The sequence below is a fragment of the Scyliorhinus torazame genome, chromosome 4 (assembly GCF_047496885.1).
Source record: "Scyliorhinus torazame isolate Kashiwa2021f chromosome 4, sScyTor2.1, whole genome shotgun sequence".
NCBI classification, from domain to species: domain Eukaryota; kingdom Metazoa; phylum Chordata; class Chondrichthyes; order Carcharhiniformes; family Scyliorhinidae; genus Scyliorhinus; species Scyliorhinus torazame.
The window spans coordinates 259,888,271-259,911,214 of NC_092710.1; the positions used below are offsets into that span (position 1 = coordinate 259,888,271).

Consider the following 22,944-nt stretch of genomic DNA (forward strand, 5'->3'; position numbering starts at 1 on the left):
GGTACACCCACAGTCCTGTCAGCGAGGGAGTTCCAGGATTTTGATCCACCGACGTGAAGGAACGGCAATATATTTCCAAGTCGGGGTGGTGAGTGACTTTGGTGGGGTTCCCAAGTATTTACTGCTCTTGTCCTTCTAGATTGTAATGGTCATGAGTTTGGAAGGTGCTGCCTCAGGAACTTTGGCAAGTTACTGCAGTGCATCTTGCAGATGGTACACACGGCTGCCACTGTTCGTCGGTGGTGGAGGGTATGAATATTTGTGGAAGGGGGTAACAATTAAGTGGGTTGTTTTATCCTGGATGGTGTTGAGCTTCTTGAGTGTTGTTGGAGTTGTACTCATCCAGGCAAGTGGAGAGTATTCCATTACACTCTTGACTTGTGCCTTGTAGATGGTGGATAGGCTTCATTGGGGTCAGGAGGTGAGTTACCTACTGTAGGATACCTAGCCTCTGACCTGCTCTTGTAGCCACAGTATTAAGGTGGCTGGTCCAGTTCAGTTTCTGTTCAATGGCAACCCCAGGATGTTGATTGTGGGGGATTTAGCACTGGCAATGCCAGTGATGGTTAGACCCTCTCTTGCTGGAGATGGTCATTACCTGGCACTTGTGTGGCACGAATGTAACTTGCCACTCATCAGCACAAGCCTGGATATTGTCCAAGTCTTGCTTCATTATCTGAGGAGTTGTAAATGGTGCTGAACATTGTACAGTCATCTGCGAACATACCCACTTCTGACCTTATGATGGAAGGGAGGTCATTGATGAAGTAGCTGAAGATAGTTAGGCCTAGGACACTATCCTGAGGAACTCCTGCGGTAATGTCAAGGAGCTGAGATGATTGATCTCCAACCACCACAACCATCTTCCTTTGTGCCAGGTATGACTCCAACCAGCGGGGAATTTTCTCCTTATTCCCATTGACTCCAGTTTTGCTAGGGCTCCTTGATGCCATACTTGGTGAAATGCTGCCTTGATGTCAAGGGTAGTCACTCTCACCTCACATCTGGCATTCAACTATAGCCGGTAGCGGTTGCTGTTTGGAACGTGCTGTTGAAGGATCCTTGGGGAGTTTTTGCGGTGTATCTTATAGATGGTACACACTGCCACTGTGCTTCTGTGGGAGGGAGTGAAATGTTTAGGTAGTGGGCGGGGTGCTAATCAAGTGGGCTGCATTGTCCTGGATGGTGTTGAGCTTCTTGAGTGTTGTTGGAGCTGCACTCATCCAGGCAAGTGGAGAATATTCCATCACACTCCTGACTTGTGCCTTGCAGATGGTGGACAGGCTTTGGGGGGGGGGGTGTCATGAGGTGAGTTACTCCCACAGAATCCATGGCTCTGACCTACTCTTGTAGCCACAGTATTTAAATGGCTGGTTCAGCTTAGTTTTTCTGGGCCATGGTAAATCCAGGATGTTGATAGTGGGGTATTCAGTGATTCAGAAATGCCATTGAATGTCATGGGGAGATGGTTGGGTTCCCTCTTGGTGGGGATGAAGATTGCCTGGCACTTGTGTGGTGCCAGGAGAGTGTGGTGGTCTTGCCACTGGACTAGTATCCAGAGATCCAGTGTAGGAGGACCCAGGCTCAAATCCCGACATGGCAGATGGTGAAATTTTAATTCAATAAATATCTGCAATTAAAAATCAAATGATGACCATAAAACCATAGTCGATTTCAGTAAAAATCCATCAGGTTAATTAACTCATTCCAAGGGCAATTCAGGTATGGGCAATTAAACTAATATGGCAGGGGATGGGAACCTATGTAGGGATTCAGAACAGATAAAGAACAAGTGAAAAAGACAGAAATGAGAATAAGAAATGTGATAGGTAGAAAGATAAGAAAATGACACTAAAAAATAGTAGGGACGAGACAAGGAACATGAAAAAGAATTAGCATTAAGGTTTTGTACCTGAATGCAAGGAGAATTAGTTGCGCAGGTAGATGTAAAGGGATATGATATAGTTGGAATTTCGGAGATATGGCTCCAAGGTGACCAAAGATGGAAACTAAACATTGAGGGCTATTCAGTTTTTAGGAACAACAGACAGAAATGAAAAGGTGGTGGGTGTTCAAATCAGTCAGTACAATAGAGGACGAATTCTGGAATGTATACGGGATGGTTTTCTGGGCCAACAAGGGAAAAGGCCATCTTGGACTGGGTGTTGTGCAATGAGAAAGGATTATTTTGGCAATCTAGTTGTGAGAGAACTCTTGGGAATGAGTGACCATAATATTGTAGAATTCTTTATCGAGGTGAATAGTGTGGTAGTTGATTCTGAGACCAGTGTCCAGAACCTCAATAAAGGTAACTATTTTTAAAAAATAAAAAATTTAGAGTACCCAATTATTTATTTTTCCAATTTCCTTAATTGGAAAAAAAATAACATGCACATCTTTGAATTGTGAGGATGAAACCCACACAGACATGGGAAGAATGTACAAACTCCACACGGACCCAGGGCAGGGATTCGAACCCGGGTCCTCAGCGCCATAGTCCCAGTGCTAACCACTGCACCACATGCTGCCCAATAAAGGTAACTATGATGGTATGAGGCATGAGCTGGATATGATGGACTGGGAAACATTACTGAAAGGGAGGACAGCAGACACGCAATGGCAGGCACTCAAGGAACAAATCGGTGAACACCAAAAGTTGTTTATTCCTATTTGTTGCAAGAGTAGGAGGGGAACTGTGACCAAACCATGGCTTACCACGGAAATTAGAGATAGTATGAGACTCAAAAGAGGGGCAAGAAAAGGCAATGGACCTGAGGATTGGGAACAGTTTAAAATTCAACATAGGTGGACCGAGGGATTGATTAAGAAGGGGAAAATACTATATGAAAATAAACTAGCGGGGAACATGAAAACTGATTGTAAAAGTTTCTATAGGTATGTAAAGAGAAAAAGGCCCCTTATAGTCAGAAACAGGGGAATTCGTAACAGGGAACAGAGAAATGGCTGAGGAACTGAATTTGTACTTTGCTTCTGTGTCCAAAAAGGAAGACATGAATAATGTACTGGACGTTCTGAGAAACACACGTTTTAGTGAGGAGCTGGAAGAAATTAGTAATAGTAAAGAAATGGCTTTGGGGAAATTAATGGGATTGAAGACGGACAAATCTCCAGAGCCTGACAATCTTCATTCCAGAGTATTTAAGGAAGTGGTCCTCGAAATAGTAGATCCATTGGTGGTCATTTTCCAAAATTCTTTGGACTTTGGAATGGTTCCTATAGATTGGAGGATAGTGAGTGTAATCTTGCTTTCAAAAAGGGAAGTAGAGAGAAAACAGGGAACTATAGACCAGTGAGCCTAAACTAGCAGTAGGGAAGTTGCTGGACTCCATCATCAATGATTTCATGATGTGATTTCACCTGAGGAAGGAGCAGCGCTCTGAAAGCTAGTGACATCAAAACAAACCTGTTGGACTTTAACCTGGTGTTGTAAAACTTCTTAATGATTTCACAGCACAGCATTTGGAAAGCAGTGATGTAATCAGACAAAGTCAGCATGGATTTATGAAAGGGAAATCATACTTGATAAATCTACTAGAATTCTCTGAAGATGTAACTAGCAGAGTTGACCAGGGAGAACCGGTGGATGTGATTTATTTTGACTTTCAGAAGGCTTTTGACAAGCTCTCACAAAGCAGATTAATATGTAAAGTTAAAGCCTATGGGATTACAGGTAGTGTCTTGAGATGGATAGAAAGTTGATTAGACAGGAAGAAAAACGTTGAAATAAATGGGTCTTTTTTTGATTGTCAGGCAGTACTCACCGCAGGGATCTGTGTTAGGACCCCAACTGTTCACATTATATATTAATAATTTGGATGAGGGAACTAAATGTATTATCTATGTATTTGCAGATGATACAAAGTTGAGTGGGAGGAGGATGCAGAGATGCTTCAGTGTCATTTGGACAAGCTGAGTTGTGGGCAAATGCATGGCAGATGCAGTATAATGTGGATAAGTGTGAAGTTATCCACTTCAGTAGCCAAAATAGGAAGGCAGATTATTATTTGAATGTGTGTAAATTGAGAGAGGTGGATACACAGTGAGGCCTTGGTTTCCTCGTGCATCAGTCACTGAAAGTAAGCGCGCAGGTACAGCAGACAGTAAAGAAGGTAAATGGTATGTGACCTTCATAGCGAGAGGATTTGAGTACAGGAATAGGGATGTTTTACTGCAATTGTGTCGGGCACTGGTGAGGCCACATCTGGAGTATTGTGTGCAGTTTTGGTGTCCTTATCTGACGAAGGATGTTCTGGCTGTGGAGGGAGTGCAGCAAAGGTTTACCAGGCTGATTCCTGGGATGGCGGGACTGTCATAATGAGGAGATAAAGTTGGTTCGGATTATATTCATTAGAGTTTAGAAAGAGTGAGCGGGGGATCTCATAGAAACTTATAAAATTCTAACAGGATTAGTCAGGGTAGGTTCAGAAAGAATGTTTCCGATGGTGGTGGAGTCCAGAACTAGGGGTCATAGTTTGAGGATAAGGGGTGAACCTTTTAGGACTTTCGTTACCACAGAAAGTAGTTGATGCCAATAAGTGGTGTAATTTCAAGAAGGAATTAGATATAGCTCTTGGGGCTAAAGGGATCAAGGGATATTGGGAGAAGGCGGGATCAGGGTATTGAACTTGATGATCAGCCATGATCATAATGAATGGCGGAGCAGGGTCAATGAGCTGAATGGCCTCCTCCTACTTCTATTTTCTATCTTTCTATGCAAAGGCTGGCTCAGTCAGCGACACCGATATCTCTGCATGCAAGAACACAAGAATTTTTAAAAATTACTTACCACTGATCAACTCAAGCCTGAATATTGTCCATGTCTTGCTGTATATTGACAAGGACTGCTTCAGTATCTGTGGAGTCGCGAATGGTGCTAAATATTGTTTATCCGCGAACATCCTGACTTCAAGCTGAATGTACCCCAGAAGTCCTCACTCACTGACTATGTGAGGAATTGCTTGGATATTTCAACTTCCAATGGACAATTACCGTGTGTCAGAAACCCTCTGAAACACTGAGTTAAAGTTGGCGACTTCAGATGGGTCTGACTTGACACCTGTGATACACCCCCAACCCTCGACTAGTCCCTTAACCACCCCACCGACCTGACTACACCCATGACCCCCTGACTTTCCCCCAACCTGACCACCTGAATCCCTCTGACTAACACATTGACTGCCCATGGACCAGAATACCCACAATCGACTAGCCGACTACCTCCTCGACCCCCTTCATAGGACCAAACCTTCCAGTCTGAGGACTGACAGAGACTGAATGTACAACTGAAGATGTGCGTTGGGATCCCTTGGACGTCCTGACGTGTAGACCTTCATGGAAATTACCTGGGAAGTTTCAACATCTGATGGGAATTTCCTTGCTCCCCAAGACACTGTGGATGTCTCATAATCTGTGGGAGACTTCGGACAGCTCTGCGATGCTTACCTGGATAGCTACCCAGGAAATGTTTAATCTAACATCTAGGTAACTAAATAACTGACCACCAATCCCCCGACTACATCCCAACCATCTGGCTACCCTTTCGGACCAAGGGACTACCTTCCCAATCTGACCTAACCACTCTCCCAACCATCTGGCTACTTCTTGACCTGACTAACCCCCAGCCCCCCACCCCTCCCCCACTCCCAACCCGGCAGGACTACCAACCCAACCATTGGATTACCCCCTGACCCAACTAACCCTCTCTCAACCCAATCCGACTCCCCTCCTAATCACTTAACCACCCTCTAACCCAACCAGACTACCCTCCAAACCACCCCTTCGACCTGACTACCACCCAGCCTGGCCTGACTATCCCCCCGAGACCTGACTAACCTCCCTGATCTATACCCCTCGCGACCCAACCTCCCTAACACCTAACCCAGTTTACTATGTCCCTGTCTCAATTACCTACTCACCTGCAACCATATACCGACTTACCTAGCTCACCAACCTATCCATTCACTTACTCATCCCACCTACCTGTTCACTCATCCATTCACTAACATTCAGACCTTTAAACTTACTATACAGCATCTAGTGCTATAAAAAGGTGGGGAGCCAGGGGCGGGAGGGGTTTTGGTGTCCTGTCGTGCCGGACTGTACGCGGCTCCAACAGAGTTGCCTGAGGAATGCTGTGCTTGAATGTATGGGTGCAGTAGGAAAGTAGCAATCCGATTATCCTTGCCACTTCTTGGAAGCTCAAGGCCAAAATGTCCAGTCGGTTGCGATTATTATTATTGTTGTGTTTTTCAAAGATCTCTATTCACAAATTGATGCAATGTGTCTACAGCTGCATTTAGGTTGCCATAGAGAAAGGAATTGGACCTTTTTTTTTATTCGTTCATGGGATGTGGGCATCGCAGGCTGGGCCACTATTTATTGCCCATCCCTAATTGCCCTCGAGGGGGCATTTAAGAGTCAACCACATTACTGTAGGTCTGGAGTCACATGTCAGCCAGACCAGGTAAGGAAGACAGTTTTCCTTCCCTAAAGGACATTAGTGAACCAGATGGGTTTTTACGACAATCAGCAATGGTTTCATGGTCATCATTAGACATTTATTTCCCAATTTGTATTGAATTCACATTTTACTATCTGCAGTGGCGGGATATGAACCCGGGTCCCCAGAACATTACATTGGGTATCTGGATTACTAGTCCAGTGACAATACCACTAACCACAGCCTCACCTGTAATGTATGTTGAAGGTGCTACAACTTATTTTTTTATTATCATATTTAAAATATCTGTCATTCTTAGAGGAGAAATCATCAATGGTTTGAAAGGCATCATTGTAGTCAGCTGCAATCATAGAAAATGTATCAGGTAAATTGTCAAAACTCAAAATGTTGAGGCAAGGATTGCACGCCCCAGACCCGCTAAAACACAAGAATGCATCTTTGTCTTCAGCACCAGAAACACAACAAAGTTGTACACCAGGAGTGGATATTATGAATTTGGGCATGCCTCTATCACCATTTTACATCCAGTAACTCTAGTAAGATACAGTTGAAATAAATGTTTGATTTAGATTATTCAAGCACCTACAAAAGTACCATTTAGTAGTTTTACTGTTCTGTAAACGTACCCGAGGTAGCTAAGGTTGCCACACATGCACTGGAGTTGCACTGTACAGTGGCATCTCCAGAACCAAGCAGCTCCAGTATTGGCTCCAGGAGTCCAATCTGTACCACTGTCTCTTTGTTCACTGTAGAAGTAAAAGATGAAGGAAGGTTACAGAGATCATGTGCAAATGGCTCCAAAGTTACAATTGTCATGCACAAAGGTAGGAAAGCACTTAATCTATTATTGGAATGAACCAGCTTGAAGAATGGTGCTTAAATTGAAAACCAGTAGCAGTATTCAAAATAGTGCTAATGCTTGTATTTACAAATATATATATATATATATATATATCATATATCCAGTTACATATTACAGTCTCATAAAAGTGTCAAATGAATGACTTAATCACTGGAGCAGGAAATTAAATAGAAAAACGAATGCCTCACCCAATTCTTCAGGTATGAGCCAAAGTAGATGATACTAGGAGGCTATTCAAGTTAATTAGAAAGCCACGCACCTGTTGCCCTTGTCACCTGTGCCAAGGTGCATGAGAGGCCACTGAGAGGAGATAACATGGCTGCTTTCCTCTCGTTTGTGCCACTTTGTTTCTGGGCACAACATGGAAAAAAAGGCATGGGACGTGGCAATGCTGAGTCTGAGCTGAACCTATTTTAACTGTGCATATCTTTGATTACAGGTCAAACAGCTGCTCCACTGTACTTCACAAAAGCATTAGTATTTAAGTTCTATGTAAAGTTCAAGTGACATTGTTGTGGGTTATGACTAGGTTCTCCTCGGTTTTTGCTCATTCCAAGTCAGGTGCAGGCTGTCTCAGTTCAACTCTTTGTTCCATTTCATAACAAATACTTTTGAAAAAAATTGCCTGTTAGTACAAAACTTGAATGTTGCTGAGAAGAGAGACATGTTACTGAAGCTTTTAGTTTTGCATTCACAAGGACAAATAGAAGAATGACAACAAACAAACATATGAATGAAAAACAAGAGTAAGGCCACACAGCTGCTCGAGCCTGCTCTGCCACTCAATAAGATCATGGCTGATCTGACTATAACTGCAATTCCACATTCCCACCTAGTCCCAATAACCTTTCACACCCTTGCTGGTCAAGAATCTATCCACCTCTGCCTTAAAAATATTCAAAGATTCTTCTTCCACCACCTTTTGAGGCAGAGAGTTCCAAAGACTCACTATCCTCCGAGAGAAAAAAATTCTCATCTCTGTCTTAAATGGGTGACCCTTTATTTTTAAACAGTGATCCCTGGTTCTATATTCTACCACAAGAGGAAACATCCTTTCCACATCCACCTTGTTAAGACTCCTCAGGATTTTATATATTTCAATCAAGTTGCCTCTTACTCTTCTAAACTCCAGTGGATACAAGCCTAGCCTATCCAACCTTTTCTCAGAAGACAACCCACCCTTCCCAGATATTAGTCTAGTAAACCTTCTCTGAACTGTTTCCAACACAGTTACATCCTGCCTTAAACAAGGAGACCAGTACTGTACACAGTACTCCAGATGTGACCTCACAAATACCCTACTTCTGTATTCCATTCCCCTCACAATAAATAACTTTCTATTAGCTTTCTTAATTACTTTCTGTACTTACATACTAACCTTTTGTGATTCATACAATAGGACACCCAGATCCCTCTGTATCTCAGAGCTGTACAACCTCTCACCATTTAGATAATATGCTTCTTTTTTATTCTTCCTGCCCAAGTGGACAATTTCATATTTTCCCCACATAAGACTCCATTTGGCAGATCTTTTCCCACTCACTTAACCGCTCTATATCCATTTGTAACCTCCTTATGTCTTCCTCATAACTTACTTACCTCTGTCAAATTTCAAATGACTTCAATAATTCATACTACAGGAGAAAAAAGTGCTGCTTTGTTGGCAAGTGGTCTTTAAAATGTTGGCAAGTTTAAAGAGAATGCAGAAAATTGGTAAGGAATGTATTAATTGATTTTATTTTGATGTTTTTATAAATAAAGAGTAGTTCTTCGCTTTCACCTTTGCCTTTTGCAGAATGGGAGATTGGATATAAATGTACCTTATGGACAAAGAAAAGGATGGCAATGATGTTTTGGATGCCAGTGCAGAACTAATGGCATCTTTTGAACTGTGAGCCACGGCTTGTGATCCCTCCTTGACCACTTCAAATTCTTCAGTCTCTCCACTACCTTTCACATCGTCAACTACTCCATCATCTTCAAATATCTTTCCTCCACAGGTTTCCTCTGCGGCAGTGCTCTTCTCGGGTGGAATTGTCTTTAATTGCCCTAAGTTCCGAGGACTAGAAAGTTGGAGTGACTCCCTCCCTGGAATGGGGCTGGCTGTTAAGCGCAGTCATGCCCACCTCCACCTCATTATTTATACATGTTCCTGTTTCACGTTGAGTCTTGTGGCAGGGTAGGGAGGAAGTCAGGCTCCGGCCCTCATGTCCAGGCGCAATGCTTAAAAGGCACTCGGACAGCCAATCACTAAGAGCGCCAAGACCCTGTAAGAAAGATGCACAGCAGAAGGCAGCAAGGTTCAGCCCCAATGTTTAGCAGTGCCTCCCAGGAGCATCTCCTCCAGGCCATTGAGCTTTGACGTACTGTTCCTGAAGAATGACAGTGGGAAGCCCATCTGACTGACCATGGCAGCCTGGGAGAAGGTCACCAGGGTGGTCAGCACCTACGGGGTCCAGAACAGGACTGGCCTGCAGTGAGAAAAATGGATGAATAATCATATCTGCTCCACTCGGAGAAATGAACCCTCTACTCTCCCAGCTCACACATTGGCGTTCATTTTGTGTTTCTGTCAGGACACCAGGGCATCACTGTCAAGGCCAGCATTTTTGCTGCTCATTCCTAAGTGCCCTTTAGAGGGTGGTGGTCTGTTGCGTTATTGAGCCAGTCGATGCGGTATATTTGGACTTTCAGAAGGCGTTTGACAGAGTCCCGCATAAGAGATTATTGTGCAAAATTAAAGCGCATGGGATTGGGGGAAATGTATTGAGGTGGATAGATAACTGGTTGGCAGAGAGGAAACAAAGAGTAGGGATTAATAGGTCCTTTTCAAATTGGCAGGCAGTAACCAGTGGGGTACCACAGGGATCGGTGCTGGGACCCCAGCTATTCACAATATATATCAATGATTTGGATGAGGGAATAAAATGTAACATCACAAAGTTTGCAGATGATACCAAGTTAGGTGCGAGGGTGAATTGTGGCGAGGTTGCTGTGGTCCTACAGCATGATCTGAACAGGTTGAGCGAGTGGGCAAATCAATGACAGATGCAGTATAATTTGGATAAGTGTGAGGTTATTCACTTTGGAAGCAAAACAGGAAGGCAGATTACTACCTGAATGGTTGTATATAGGGAGAGGGGAGTGTGCAGCGGGACCTGAGTGTCCTTGTGCACCAGTCGCTGAAGGTAAGCATGCAGGTGCAGCAGGCGGTAAAGAAGGCTAATGGTATGACGCCATTCATTGCGAGATGTTTCAAGTATAGAAGCAGGGATGTGTTGCAATTCTACAGGGTCTTGGTGAGGCCACACCTGGAGTATTGTGTGCAGTTTTGGTCTCCTTCTCTGAGGAAGGATGTTCTTGCTCTCGAGGATGTGCAGCGAAGGTTTACCAGACTGATTCCAGGGATGGCGGGACTGTCATATGAGGAGAGATTGACTGGATTGTTCTCGCTGGAGAAGAATGAGGGGTGATCGCATAGAGACTTATAAAATGTTAACGGAACTAGACAGGGTAGATGCAGGGAAGATGTTACCAATGATGGGTGTGTCCAGAACCAGGGGTCACAGTCTGAGGATTCAGGGTAAACCATTTCAGACAGATATAAGGAGACATTTCTTCACAAAAAGAGTGGTGAGCCTGTAGAATTCATTACCAAAGGAAGTCGTTGATGCTAAAACCTTGAGTATATTCAAGAAGCGACTAGATATAGCACTTGGGGAGAATGGGATCAAAGGCTATGGGGATAAAGCAGGATTAGGCTATTGAGTTGGATGATCAGCCATGATCGTGATGAATGGCGGAGCAGGCTCGAAGGACCAAAGGGCCTCCTCCTACTTCTATCTTCTATGTATCTATGTATCTATGAACCGCTGCACTCTAGCTGGCAGAAGTTGCGAGATTGGAAGGTGCTGTTGGAGGAGTCTTGGTGACTTGCTACAATGAATCTTGTACATGGTACACAGTGCTGCCACTGTGCATTGGCGGTGGAGGAGTGAATGTTGAGGGTGGTGGATGGGGTGTCACTCCAGCAGGCTGCTAGTAAAGTGGGCTCCTTTATCCTGGCTGGTGTCAAGCTTCTTAAATGTTGTTCGACCTTCATTCAACCAGGCAAGTGGAAAGTATTCCCTCATCTGTGCCATACATATGGTGGTAGGGATTTGGGGAAAAGCAAGGTCAGTTGTTAGCCACAGAATTAGCTGCCTACGACCCGTGCTTTCATAATACCTGGTTGTTATGACTGGGTGAGGAGGAATGAGCTGGCTCCCACTTTATTCAATCCCCTCGGTTGGTCGCAACAAATGTTTGTTTCAAACTCTTCACCCTTTCATGTCTAAATTTATTTACTTTTTAACAAGGAGCCCATAAAATCAGCTTTCCTCGAGTTAAAGGAAGCTTAAGTTTATTAGTTACTAAAACCTGAGAAATAAGAAAATTAAGAGTCCAAATAGAAGTTTTTTGATAATATATGAATAGAAATGGCTTGTCTGTGAGGTGTAGCTTGTGGAACGTTGCGGCCGTTAAGTTAGGTGTTTCCAGTAGAATTCTGGATGTGGCTTGTTCCGTTTGTACTCTGCTGAAGACACCCTTTGATTGTTTCCAGAGGGGAAGAATGATGGCCTGCTAGTCTCTGCAGGAGTGACTTAAAAGACTGTCCTGTTTCTTCCCGCTTGCTGTCTGTTACAGACATTGGTTTCAGCGAGAGAGAGGGAGAGAAAGCGAGCTCCTGCTTTTTCCAATGGTTTTCTTAGAAGATTGTCCTGTTTCTTCTTCTTTCTGCTTTGTTTGTCTTAAAGGTACTTGTTTTCAGCAGGAGAGAGACAGAGAGAGAGGTTTCCTTCTTGTTTCTTTGTTATTATTCTTCTGCTCTCCCCAACACTGCTTTTCAGAACCAGTCTTAAACTAATTTCTTTGTGTATTCCGGAGGGAAGTAAGCATGCCATGCAGCCAAAGTCCATTTTGCTTTCATCTCAGAAGGTTTTTTGACATATTTTGGGATATAACGGTTATGCACACTCCAGTTGAAGACATCCTGAGGGATGGGTGTTCCTCACCATAATACATGGCTACACATGAAGATATTGCTCTTTGTCAAGGATGATGGCAGCTATGTGCAAGAGGCATTCCATTCACACTATTGCCTGCATCTCAAGATGGTGCATGCCACATACCAGGCTGTCTACCCTGCTTTCTACCGTCCTCCTGCCACCCATTAAATTCTCACCATCACCATCAATGCCTCCACAATGGGACCTACACTTTGCCCTCTGTAACCCTTGAGCCTCCTCCCATCCCTCTGGACTCTGTCACTGTCAACCTAGACATGGCTTCCCTCTCCACACCAGTCACCATGCCTATACCCATCCTGATCCTTCCTATTCCTATAGCAGTTGCCACCATCCTTTTTCCCCTCAGTGATCCTCCAGATGAAAACTACACCCATCATACCCAAACCCTAACCCTACCATCCTACCACTCCCCACCTTCCCCTCTCACAGTCACTATCTCTTCCTACCCTCAGTTCCACCCCCAGTATTCCAACATTGACTCAACAGACCCTCTGAAACATTGTGCCACCCCCCCCACCCCTCCCACCCCGCTCACTCCCCAAATACTCCTTCATGCCTTATTCCCTTCCCTTTCATGCTTTCCTCCCCGCCCCAGGCCAGTTCATGCGTTCCTTACTCCCCGCCCCCCTTATCCCCCCCCCCCCCCCCCCCCTTACTCCCACATGTCTTTCATCCAACATCCCCCCCACCACCCCTCCGCTTCATGTCTTCCACCCAGCATCCCCTTTGTCTTCTCCGGACCCTCCCTCCCCTTCGTGTCTTCCACATGCACCATCCTTACAGTCATCTCCAGCGGTGCAGGTAGCATCAACTGAAGGTAAGTGCTTTGAAATTCTCTCTCGCCAGATGCACGCCATGTCTGCGAAGTCAGGCAACTGAATGTCGTAAAATCTCACGGATGGGGCGGTGGATTTGACGGGTGCGTATGATCGCGGTCTGTTGGGGTTTTAATGAACATGAGCTGTGGAATAGGTTCCTATTAAGCTTTAGCTGGAAAGTCATTGACCCGCCATGAAAGAGATCGATATAATTCTGATAAAAAATGTCTTAAAGGGATATGGCGAACAGGTAGGGAGGTGGATTTGAGACCAGCCATGATCTGATTGATGGTGGAGCAGGCTCGAGGGGCTGAATTGCCTACTTCTGCTCCTAATTCCTAAGTCCCATGTTCCTAAAATCGGGAGAGAAATATACTGACCTAATGTCCCGAGGTGGGTTCTACATTTTTGACATTCTAGCACACCTTCAGCCCCCGCCCACCACGAATCCTGCCACTGACAGGGGGGGGGGGCGATTCCACCCCCTGATTTTGAAGTTTCCTGTTATAGATTATAATGTAAAAGACACTAACATGTTTTATTCTGCATTGTCCTACTCACCATTGCCCTCCACTAAGAGATTGACCAGTGATAGTGATGCCTTCCTCTGCACTTCTAAATCATTGGACTGTAGCAAGGCACAATATGGTTCCAGGTATTTTTCAGGCATTTCATTCTTCACTGGAAAAAAGTAATGGAGTAATTAATAACAATCCATTGTAAAAGTAATCAGTTTTTGTCTGACCAGATTGTTTTGATTGGTCAGCTTATTGTTGGTGGTATATTCGGTGGGTGGTGCCTGGCACACGGAGATACGTGGGGCCACGAGGAGGTCTGGAGCACGTGACCCACGTGTGGCTGCCAATGGTTTGTAACCATGGTGGTGGCTGTGAGCAAAAACAGTGGACTGGAAGGATGAAGGCCCAACAACCAAGTTAGGCTGGCCGCTGGCTGGAGAGAATGTTTCTGTGAGGGATGGGATGTGGTAATAATAATAGTTGGGGTGAGTTCAGCATGAGAGGGATGGCACAGAGAGGATGGATTGGCATGCGATGTGGCTGGCATGGGAGGGGTGGATGAGATGATGGAACTGGTATAGGAACTGGTAAAGGAATAAAACGGGAAGTGAAAACATTAATGGTAAGCAACGCGGCAGGTTGCTACATGAAGACATGGGTTCAACGACAAGGAAAATTAGGAGAAAAGTTAAGAGGAAATATAACTTCGGAGAGGTTACTGATCGAGGTGTTAAGATTCAAAACAGAGGTATAAAAGCAAACATAAGTGTACTTTACCTGAATGCTCGTAGTATACGGAATAAGGTAAATGGGTTGATGGTGCAAATCATCATGAATGACTATGATTTAGTGGCCATTACTGAAACATGGTTAAAGGTTGGTCACGACTGGGAGTTAAATATCCAAGGGTATCAAACTATTTGGAAGGATATTACAACATGGTAACGTGGTAGAAATTATAGTTATGGAGGTACCGTAATACCTCCGTACAGAGTTTTGTAACTATTTACAATTCTATTTACTATTTACAATTTATGATTCATAATTAACTATACAATTTAAAATGAAGCAATCAGTCGATCGGGGGCCCTGGTCGTCCTCTGTGATCGTCGAAGCTTCGGTGGTGACTCCGGTGGAGGCTCGGCGTCTGTAACACCGGGGGCGTGGCCTCGATCTCTGTGGCAGCTTTTACATCCCTAGACGGCGCTGGTGGGGAAACGGTTGACCTGGGAAGGGAGCGGCTGCGGGGTGCGTCGGTGGGTGGGAGGCCTAGACGGGGCCGGCGGAAGGGCCGATCCTCCTGTAAGGTGCACTGGTGGGAGGGAGGGTGGGACTGGTGGCTGAGGTGTGCATGGGGCTCCGGCGGGCGCCAGGTCCCGTAGGGAGACCGTATCTTGTCGGCCGTCGGGGACGCCACGTCGGCGTACTGAGGGTTAGCGTGGATGAGATGGACCCTCTCGACCAACGGGTCTGACTTGTGCGCCCGTACGTGTTTTCGGAGTAGGACGGGTCGGGGAGCTGCCAGCCAGGTCGGGAGCGAGGTTCCAGAGGAGGACGTTCGTGAGGTATTTGGTTGGGGTCCGCTGGCTGGAGGCGGAAGGACTACACCTGATCCCCATAAAATTACACCATCCTCGGAGGTCAGTTCATCCTGATGGGTAAAATCAGGCCTTAATTGCTCAGATTTCTCATAGTGCCACCCAGTCTGTATCATTCTCTTCACTTTTAATAGTATGGGTCTCTCTGGGTCCAGTTACGAATGTGTCCGGTCGACACTGGAAAGGTGTCTAGGAAGTTCGAAGCCAATACAATATCCTGGGGGATTGGTGGCGAGACGCTTTTGGCAAGGAGGAAGTCGGCTGAATGCATCTGCATGGGCAATCTGTGTGCCGGGCCGTGCTGGAAAGCATCATTGCCCTTGTGGGTGTTTACTGTGGCAAATGTTTGGGACTCTTTGTTCAATTCTAGTTGCAGGTGTGCATGGCTGATACAGGGTGTGATATAACGGGAGAAGCACTAAGTGCTGTATTGGGCGTGACTTCCCGGGTGCTTCCCAACAGCCGATCCAGTGAGACCGTGGCCGGTATCTAATGGCAATTAGTTCTGGAAATGATCCCCCACAGGCTCATGGCAAAAATGGCTGTCCTGCCAGCTGTTTTGACTGGACCGTGCCCAGCTGCTCCTCGCTAACAAGGGGGAGCAGCTCATAAACACAAGCACACTCCAGTCAGCACGCAGCAATGGCAGCGCGGTGACCTGCTCCACGCTTAGGGGATGCTGACCTGACCAGGCTGCTGGATGCCATGGAGGTGAGATGGGACACCCTGTTCCCCTGAGGGGGGTGGGGGGGGTGCCATAGCTTACTGGGGAGGGGAGAGCGGAGGATGTCCCTCCTCCTCCAGCACCTTGCCCCACTGCTCTACCAGGTTGTGGAGGGCAGAGCAGGCCACCACAAAGCAGGAGACCCTCTGGGGGGGTGTACTGCAGTGTACCAACCAGAGTGGTCCGGGCATTGGAACCATATTTTGAGTAGTCCTATGCACCGTTCAATAACAGCACCGGTGGCCACATGGGACTCATTGTAGCGGGTTTCCACATCAGTCTCCAGCCTCTGTACTGGTGTCATCAGCCAGGACCTCAGTGGGTACCCCTTATCCCCCAAGAACCAACCAGTCATCCTGGGTGGTCCTTCAAGATGCCAGGCATCTCCGAGTGTCCCAGGATGTAGCTGTCATGCACACTCTCTAGAAAGCGTGCACACACGTGCATGATCCCGAGGTGGTGGGCGCACACGAGCTGAACATTAAGGGAGTCAAACCCCTTCCAGTTGATGAGGGCCACTCCCTGACGCTTCAGTGAGCGCAAGGTAACATGCCATCAATTGCCCCCGAGACCTGGGGCATCCCGGCGATGGCGGAGAATCCTGTTGTGAGCATCGTGGTGGACTTGGTCCAGCTCAAAGTTTATATAGTCAGCTGCCCGGGCAAACAGGGCATCCGTGACCTCATGGGCATCTATGGGCTCTAGGTTGCGATATGCCACACAAATCCGCACTTGAGTCCTGGAATAAACTGGTTGGATAAAATTTCATGGCCACCGGGAGCAGGTATCCTCCTCCTCCACAGGGTGCTACGACCACGAGGACGTGGTACAGGTACCTCGCTGTCTCCTTGTTGAGGCGGAGTCTCCTGCAGCTGTCTGACATCTCCTCAAACGACTAACGATGCCTGTACAATTTGGGCCGTCGGTGGCTTCCCCCTCTGGGACTCTCCCTGGCCTGATGGGCCACTGACTCTGCAGAGTGTTTGGCAGTCCCTTCCACATGACATGCCACCTGGAGTCTGTGTCAATGCTGCTGCCACCTTATCCGACACCGGGTTGCCTGGGCTGCCACCAGCACCACGAGGGCTACCTCTGCCAGGTTAACAACAACATCCATATTGTTATATCTGTAAGGATTTGGAGAGGGAGGGAGATTGACAATCAGTTAGGGCTTCCATCCCGGGACCCTCAAACCCCCAAGCCTCCCCCACCTTTAAGTGTCGCGCCTTCTCTCAAGAGTGCCACCTGGCAAGCCTCTTTACTGGGGGACGCCACCCTGCACATGCACTCCCTGGCCACAGCAGGGGCCCCTAGACCCCGGACACCAGACCCCTGCCGGGAACATTAGGGGGACCAAACTCAGGTGCCCTCCCCTGATCCACACGCTTACCCTCTGGTTGCGGGAATATCCCCAGTGCTGAAGCCCAGCTCCAGAGTGTTTGATTGTTGGCTGTTTCCTCTGTGGTACTGACACCTCCAGGGTTCAGACAAAGTGTCTAGGCCTCACAGTTTGATTGGAATGCTGGGCAATAACACTCTGAGACATGGCACATGTACCCACAAGAATGCACTTGAGGATATTTTCCTGTGTTAAACGATTAACAATACTTTGGTACAAAGAGATGAAAATCAACTCTTTGACAGCACCTAATCACACTAACCATTAATCAACAAGGAAAAGGCATCATGCCATACACACACAAGTACCTTTCCGCGAGAGAATATCGCTACCAACCCAAAGCTGCAACAGTTCATTTGTACAAAGAAAACCAAACACACTTCATCCCCCCAACACAGGTCCTCAACAGAATGGATGCTGTTTGGTCATTTTACATTTCAGTCCCTGTCCATGAGCCTCTGTCGTACAGGCCTTCTTATACGGCCTAATTTCATCGGAACCAAAGCTCCGTATCCACATGTTCCACTGGCGTTCAAGGTTCAATAAAACAGCCTCAGCGTTCAGTATGTTTGACTCGTGACGACGTGCTAGTTAACATGCAGCACTCACCACAGGTACAATAAAATCATCAGCAATCCACAAAAGAATTTCTTCAACACCTTCATCAAGTTGCTCAGTCGGAACAATCTGCCTCTCTCTCTCCCTCTCGCAACTCTGACAGTAGACTCCTCAACAGTGGAAAATCGCACCGACACAGAGCATGTCAAAAGAGAGAAAGAGCTCCCGTTCCCCTTCTCCAGACCAGGTAGCAGGTCATCTCCCACCCTCCTTTCCCTTGCTCCAGGCTACAGAAAGGAAGGAAACAGCAGGCTTCTGCAACCACAAGCCGCAGCAAGCAACAAACACAACCTGCAGCACCACTTGAGAATATTTTGTTTATTGAACTGTCATCAGTAACAAAGATTTGAAAATCAACTACATAACATCACACTAACCATTAAACAACAAGGAAACGTCACCGTTCCACATTGGTACCAATGCAAAGCGATATCAGCTCATTTTCACTAAAAACACAAACACACGATATCGCCCCTTGCAGGTTCTCCAACAGAAACGGGGGATAAGCCTCAATGTTTTATCATAGAATTTAAAGTGCAGAAGGAGGCCATTCGGCCCATCGAGTCTGATCCGGCTCTTGATAAGAGCACCCTACCCAAGGTGAACACCTCCACCCTATCCCCATAAACCAGTAACTGCACCCAACATGTCCAGAACTTTGTTGTAGAAATGATCTGTCCAGTGTTATGGGCGAGGCGTTTTCAGAACCCCAAAATGTATCATCAAGTTCAACCAACCTCTCCCTTTAATGGACTTGTTGCTTTTCCTAGCACACGGCTTTTTCCCTAGGTGTGGGATTACAATTATGGACACGTGGGTTTTTAAACACAAAACACTGTTTATTCCATGAACTCAACTTAACATCTTAAATAAACATTGGATCTCTTAACACCCCTTACTTCAAAGAAAGCTCAGAAAATATTGCAACAGTAAATAACTCCTTTGAATGTTCCTTCAAACTTCCAAGAGACTTAACACCTTTAAACAGTATCACATCAGGTTAAAGGATATATATATTTTCTGTAGAATGGCAGAGATATATTAGCTTGGCTGACTTGAGCTCCAGCACCTTGCTTGCTTCCTGCAGCTCTCTGGAAACGCACAGACACACACAAACTGCTTTTTCCAACTGCAAAACTAAACTGCCAAAATGGCTGACCTGACTCAGTTCCACCCACTCTCTGACATCACTGTTTTCTTAAAGGTACGTTGCTTAAACATCCATGTCTTAAAGGTACCCTCACATGACACCATCAGTATGTTACTTGTTCCACATATCAGTGCCATTTTCCGTTCAGGAGCTGCAACTGTGTAGGGTCTCCCACACAGCCCAATCCCATCAGAACCATATCCTGGCATCCACATATTTCACCGGTTGAACATCCTTGACTTCCAGTGTGTTTGACCCACAGTGATGTGCCAGTTACAAGCAGCACTCCCCACACCAGCAACAAAAGCATCAGCAATTTCTTCAACTGCGTCATTGGATGTCCCATTTGGAACAATTTCGGGCACCAGGTCATCATAGAAACCACAGAAAAGTTACAGCCCAAAAGGAGGACATTCGGCCCACCTTGTTGATGCCAGCCCAATGACACCTAGGTGCCCTTTCTAATCCCGTTCTTCTTGCTTCAAACCTGATTGCCCTCCAGACTCATACACATACATACCTGAGCCCTTTGCTCCGGGACCCAGGTATATTCGAAAAATTGACCTACTTTCTGGCTACAGAAAAGGAAGGAAATGACAACAGCAGCCTCCAAACATCTGCAGCCACCTGCAGCAAACTCAATGTGCAGCACCACTAGAGATCTGTGAAGTGCTCCCATAACAAACATGCCAATTCCTATTAACAATAGCTTTCAACTGTGCAGCTAGAGGCTGTTCACAGTCAAAGTGAGTAAAAGTGACCTGCACCATATTACCACGAATAGGGTTCTGTCCTGGAGATGTTCGGTGGGACATAGGCAGCAGCAGTAGTTTCCCCTGTTATGGGGACACACAATCTGGAGGATGCCCTGTAGGATCCGCAGGCGCTGATCCCTTCACTCCCCTGGCCCAGGACTGACTCCCGACCGATGACGCCCAGCCCCCCCGACCAAGCCTGTCCTCCCCTGGGGCACCCCCAATGCCACCTCCCACCCTCCACGCCCACCCACCCCTCTCCCGAGCACCGGGGCAGCAGCCGGGCTGCATGTCTGATTTTGAAAATGGCTGCCCACCTCCTCCAATCCCCACAACGCCCACAATTTTGAGTTGGTACTGGTGTGTTCCAAGGATTTTCACGGTTTCCCCAGTGTAAGTGGAAAGCTTGGCTGTGGTACGGTTTAAACTTAACGGTTAAGTACCATCGTCATATATTTGAAAGCCTGTTTGCCCAAAGTCACAGTGTCGACTTTCATTTTGAAGGGTTTACAATTTACCCTTAAGATAATTTCAGTTAGGGCTTTCTTATTCAACTGGACCCAGAGAAACTGTTATAACCTGCCTACTGACGATTGGCTGGGGACTAATGACTATCCCACAATCCTATGGGAGTGTGAACTTCCCCAATGAGGGGGGCGGAGAAACTCCTACTATAAATAAGCTGGCCAGTCCAGGAACCAGAGAGGAAGGAGAAGGTAGCAAGGGAAGTTACTGCCACTGTTATGTATATATTGTTATAGTAAATAAACGTTATTATGTTGTATCCTTAAAACTCGTGCTGGATTCTTCGGGGCCCTTACAAAGCTGGCGACGAAGGTAAAAGTGAATAGCTGTCTACACTGCTGAAGCCACCTCCCTGGATTTTTGTTGGATACAGATTGGAAGTTGTTTTCTATTATACCATGCCTCTGTACGGACGTTTGGATGTTTTTGATGCTGCGCTGGAAAGCTGGAACCAGTACACGCAACGGATGCGTTACTATTTCCGGGCAAACAATATCACTGAAAACGAGCGCCAGGTGGTCATATTGCTCACCGCCTGCGGGCCGCATACGTTTGGGGTGATTAGGAGCCTTACGGACCCAGCTGCGCCGGACACCAAAACGTTTGACGAACTTGTGAATATAGTGGGGCAACACTTTAACCCAACCCCGTCCACGATAGTCCAGCGTTACCGGTTTAATACCGCTGAGAGGACCCCTGGAGAATCCCTTGCCGATTTTTTATCCAGGCTACGCGGGATTGCGGAATACTGTGACTATGGTGAGACCTTGTCAGAAATGTTACGCGACCGTTTGGTTTGCGGTATTAACAATGCGGCCACCCAGAGAAAGTTGTTAGCGGAGCCAACATTGACTTTTCAACAGGCAATACAAATAGTCTTGTCCCGAGAGAGCGCAGAGCGAGGAGTACAGGAGCTACAGGGAATGGAAGTGCATGCCTTGGGGCGAAACCCTTTCCGCCCAAAAACGTCCCCCCGCACTCCTGCGGTACCTTGGGCGAGGCAATGACCAGACCGACGCCAGTGGCCATCGGACATTCCTCCCCGAAGGGAGCCTTCTCCAGAGCCAATGGATGAGGAGCCATGTCCGTGTCAGACTTGTAGGCGCCGACCCCGTCGCGGACGGCGGTCCTGGGGACGCCAGAGGCGCCGTCGTTCCGACCGAAACTGGGACCAGCCCAGGGGCCGTAACTGGGACCAGCCCAGAGGCCGTACCTTCCATGTAGATGAACCTGCGGCGACCACTCCTGAGGACGTGGAGACGGAGGACGACTGCCTGCAGCTGCATTGTGTGGCAGCTCCCCGTGTGGCCCCCATTAAGGTGACAGTACGGGTCAATGGCCACCCGCTGGAGATGGAGTTGGATACTGGCGCAGCGGTCTCCGTGATCGCCCAGAGGACATTCGACCGCATCAAGCAGGGTATACAGACCCTTACACTAACTGACTCACAGGCCAGGTTGGCCACCTACACGGGGGAACCACTGGACATTGCAGGAACTACAATGACCCCTGTTGTCTATGGACGCCAGGAGTGGCGTTTCCCACTTATCGTAGTGCGTGGCCATGGGCCCAGCCTGTTGGGTCGGGACTGGTTGCGCCATTTGCGGTTGCAATGGCAGCACATCCTCCAAACAGTTTCTGGAGGGTTGACTGAGGTGCTAGGACGATACCCAGAGGTATTCCAGCCTGGCCTGGGGAAAATAAAAGGGGCCGTAGCCCGTATCCAAGTTGAACCAGGAGCCACACCGCGCTATTTCCGGGCGCGCCCAGTGCCTTACGCTTTGCTCGAGAAGGTAGAAGGGGAGCTCACTCGTTTGGAGAGTTTGGGTATTATCAGGCCCGTCCGTTTTGCTAACTGGGCAGCACCAATTGTGCCAGTAATGAAGCCAGATGCCACAGTTCGCTTGTGTGGCGACTATAAACTTACAGTGAATACAGTTTCCCGACTCGACCGATACCCAATGCCTCGCATAGAGGATCTCTACGCGAAACTTGCAGGCGGACTCTCATTCACAAAATTAGATATGAGTCACGCCTACCTGCAGTTGGAGCTGGACCCTGCCTCCCGACCATATGTAACAATTAACACACACCGGGGCCTGTATGAATATACACGGTTGCCCTTTGGAGTATCCTCTGCCTGCGCAATTTTTCAACGTGTTATGGAGGGCATTTTGAGAGGTTTACCACGTGTGGCTGTCTACCTAGATGACGTGTTGATTACAGGGACATCGGAGCAAGAGCATTTGGAAAATCTGGAGGCTGTCCTTAAACGCCTTTCGGAGGCTGGAGTCCGTTTACGTCACACAAAGTGCGTATTTCAGGCAAAAGAAGTAGTCTACCTAGGTTATCGGGTGGACCGCGAGGGTCTGCACCCCGTCGCAGAGAAGGTGCGTGCAATTCAACATGCCCCCACCCCGACTGACA

General features: G+C 47.0%; 1 protein-coding gene across 3 annotated transcripts in view; it reads right to left on the reverse strand.

Moving 5' to 3' along the window:
• Positions 1 to 22,944, reverse strand: part of LOC140410900 (uncharacterized) — a 160,664-nt gene that overhangs the window by 77,296 nt on the left and 60,424 nt on the right. For all 3 annotated transcript variants that reach the window (XR_011940762.1, XM_072499680.1, XM_072499679.1), the window contains exons 3-4: positions 13,792 to 13,911; positions 7,108 to 7,227 (exon numbers count right to left, since the gene is read on the reverse strand). Coding sequence is in view for 2 of the 3 variants with exons in the window: in XM_072499680.1 (XP_072355781.1) it covers positions 7,108 to 7,227; positions 13,792 to 13,911 (240 nt within the window). In the remaining variant the exon portion in view is untranslated. The remainder of the gene's footprint in view (positions 1 to 7,107; positions 7,228 to 13,791; positions 13,912 to 22,944) is intronic.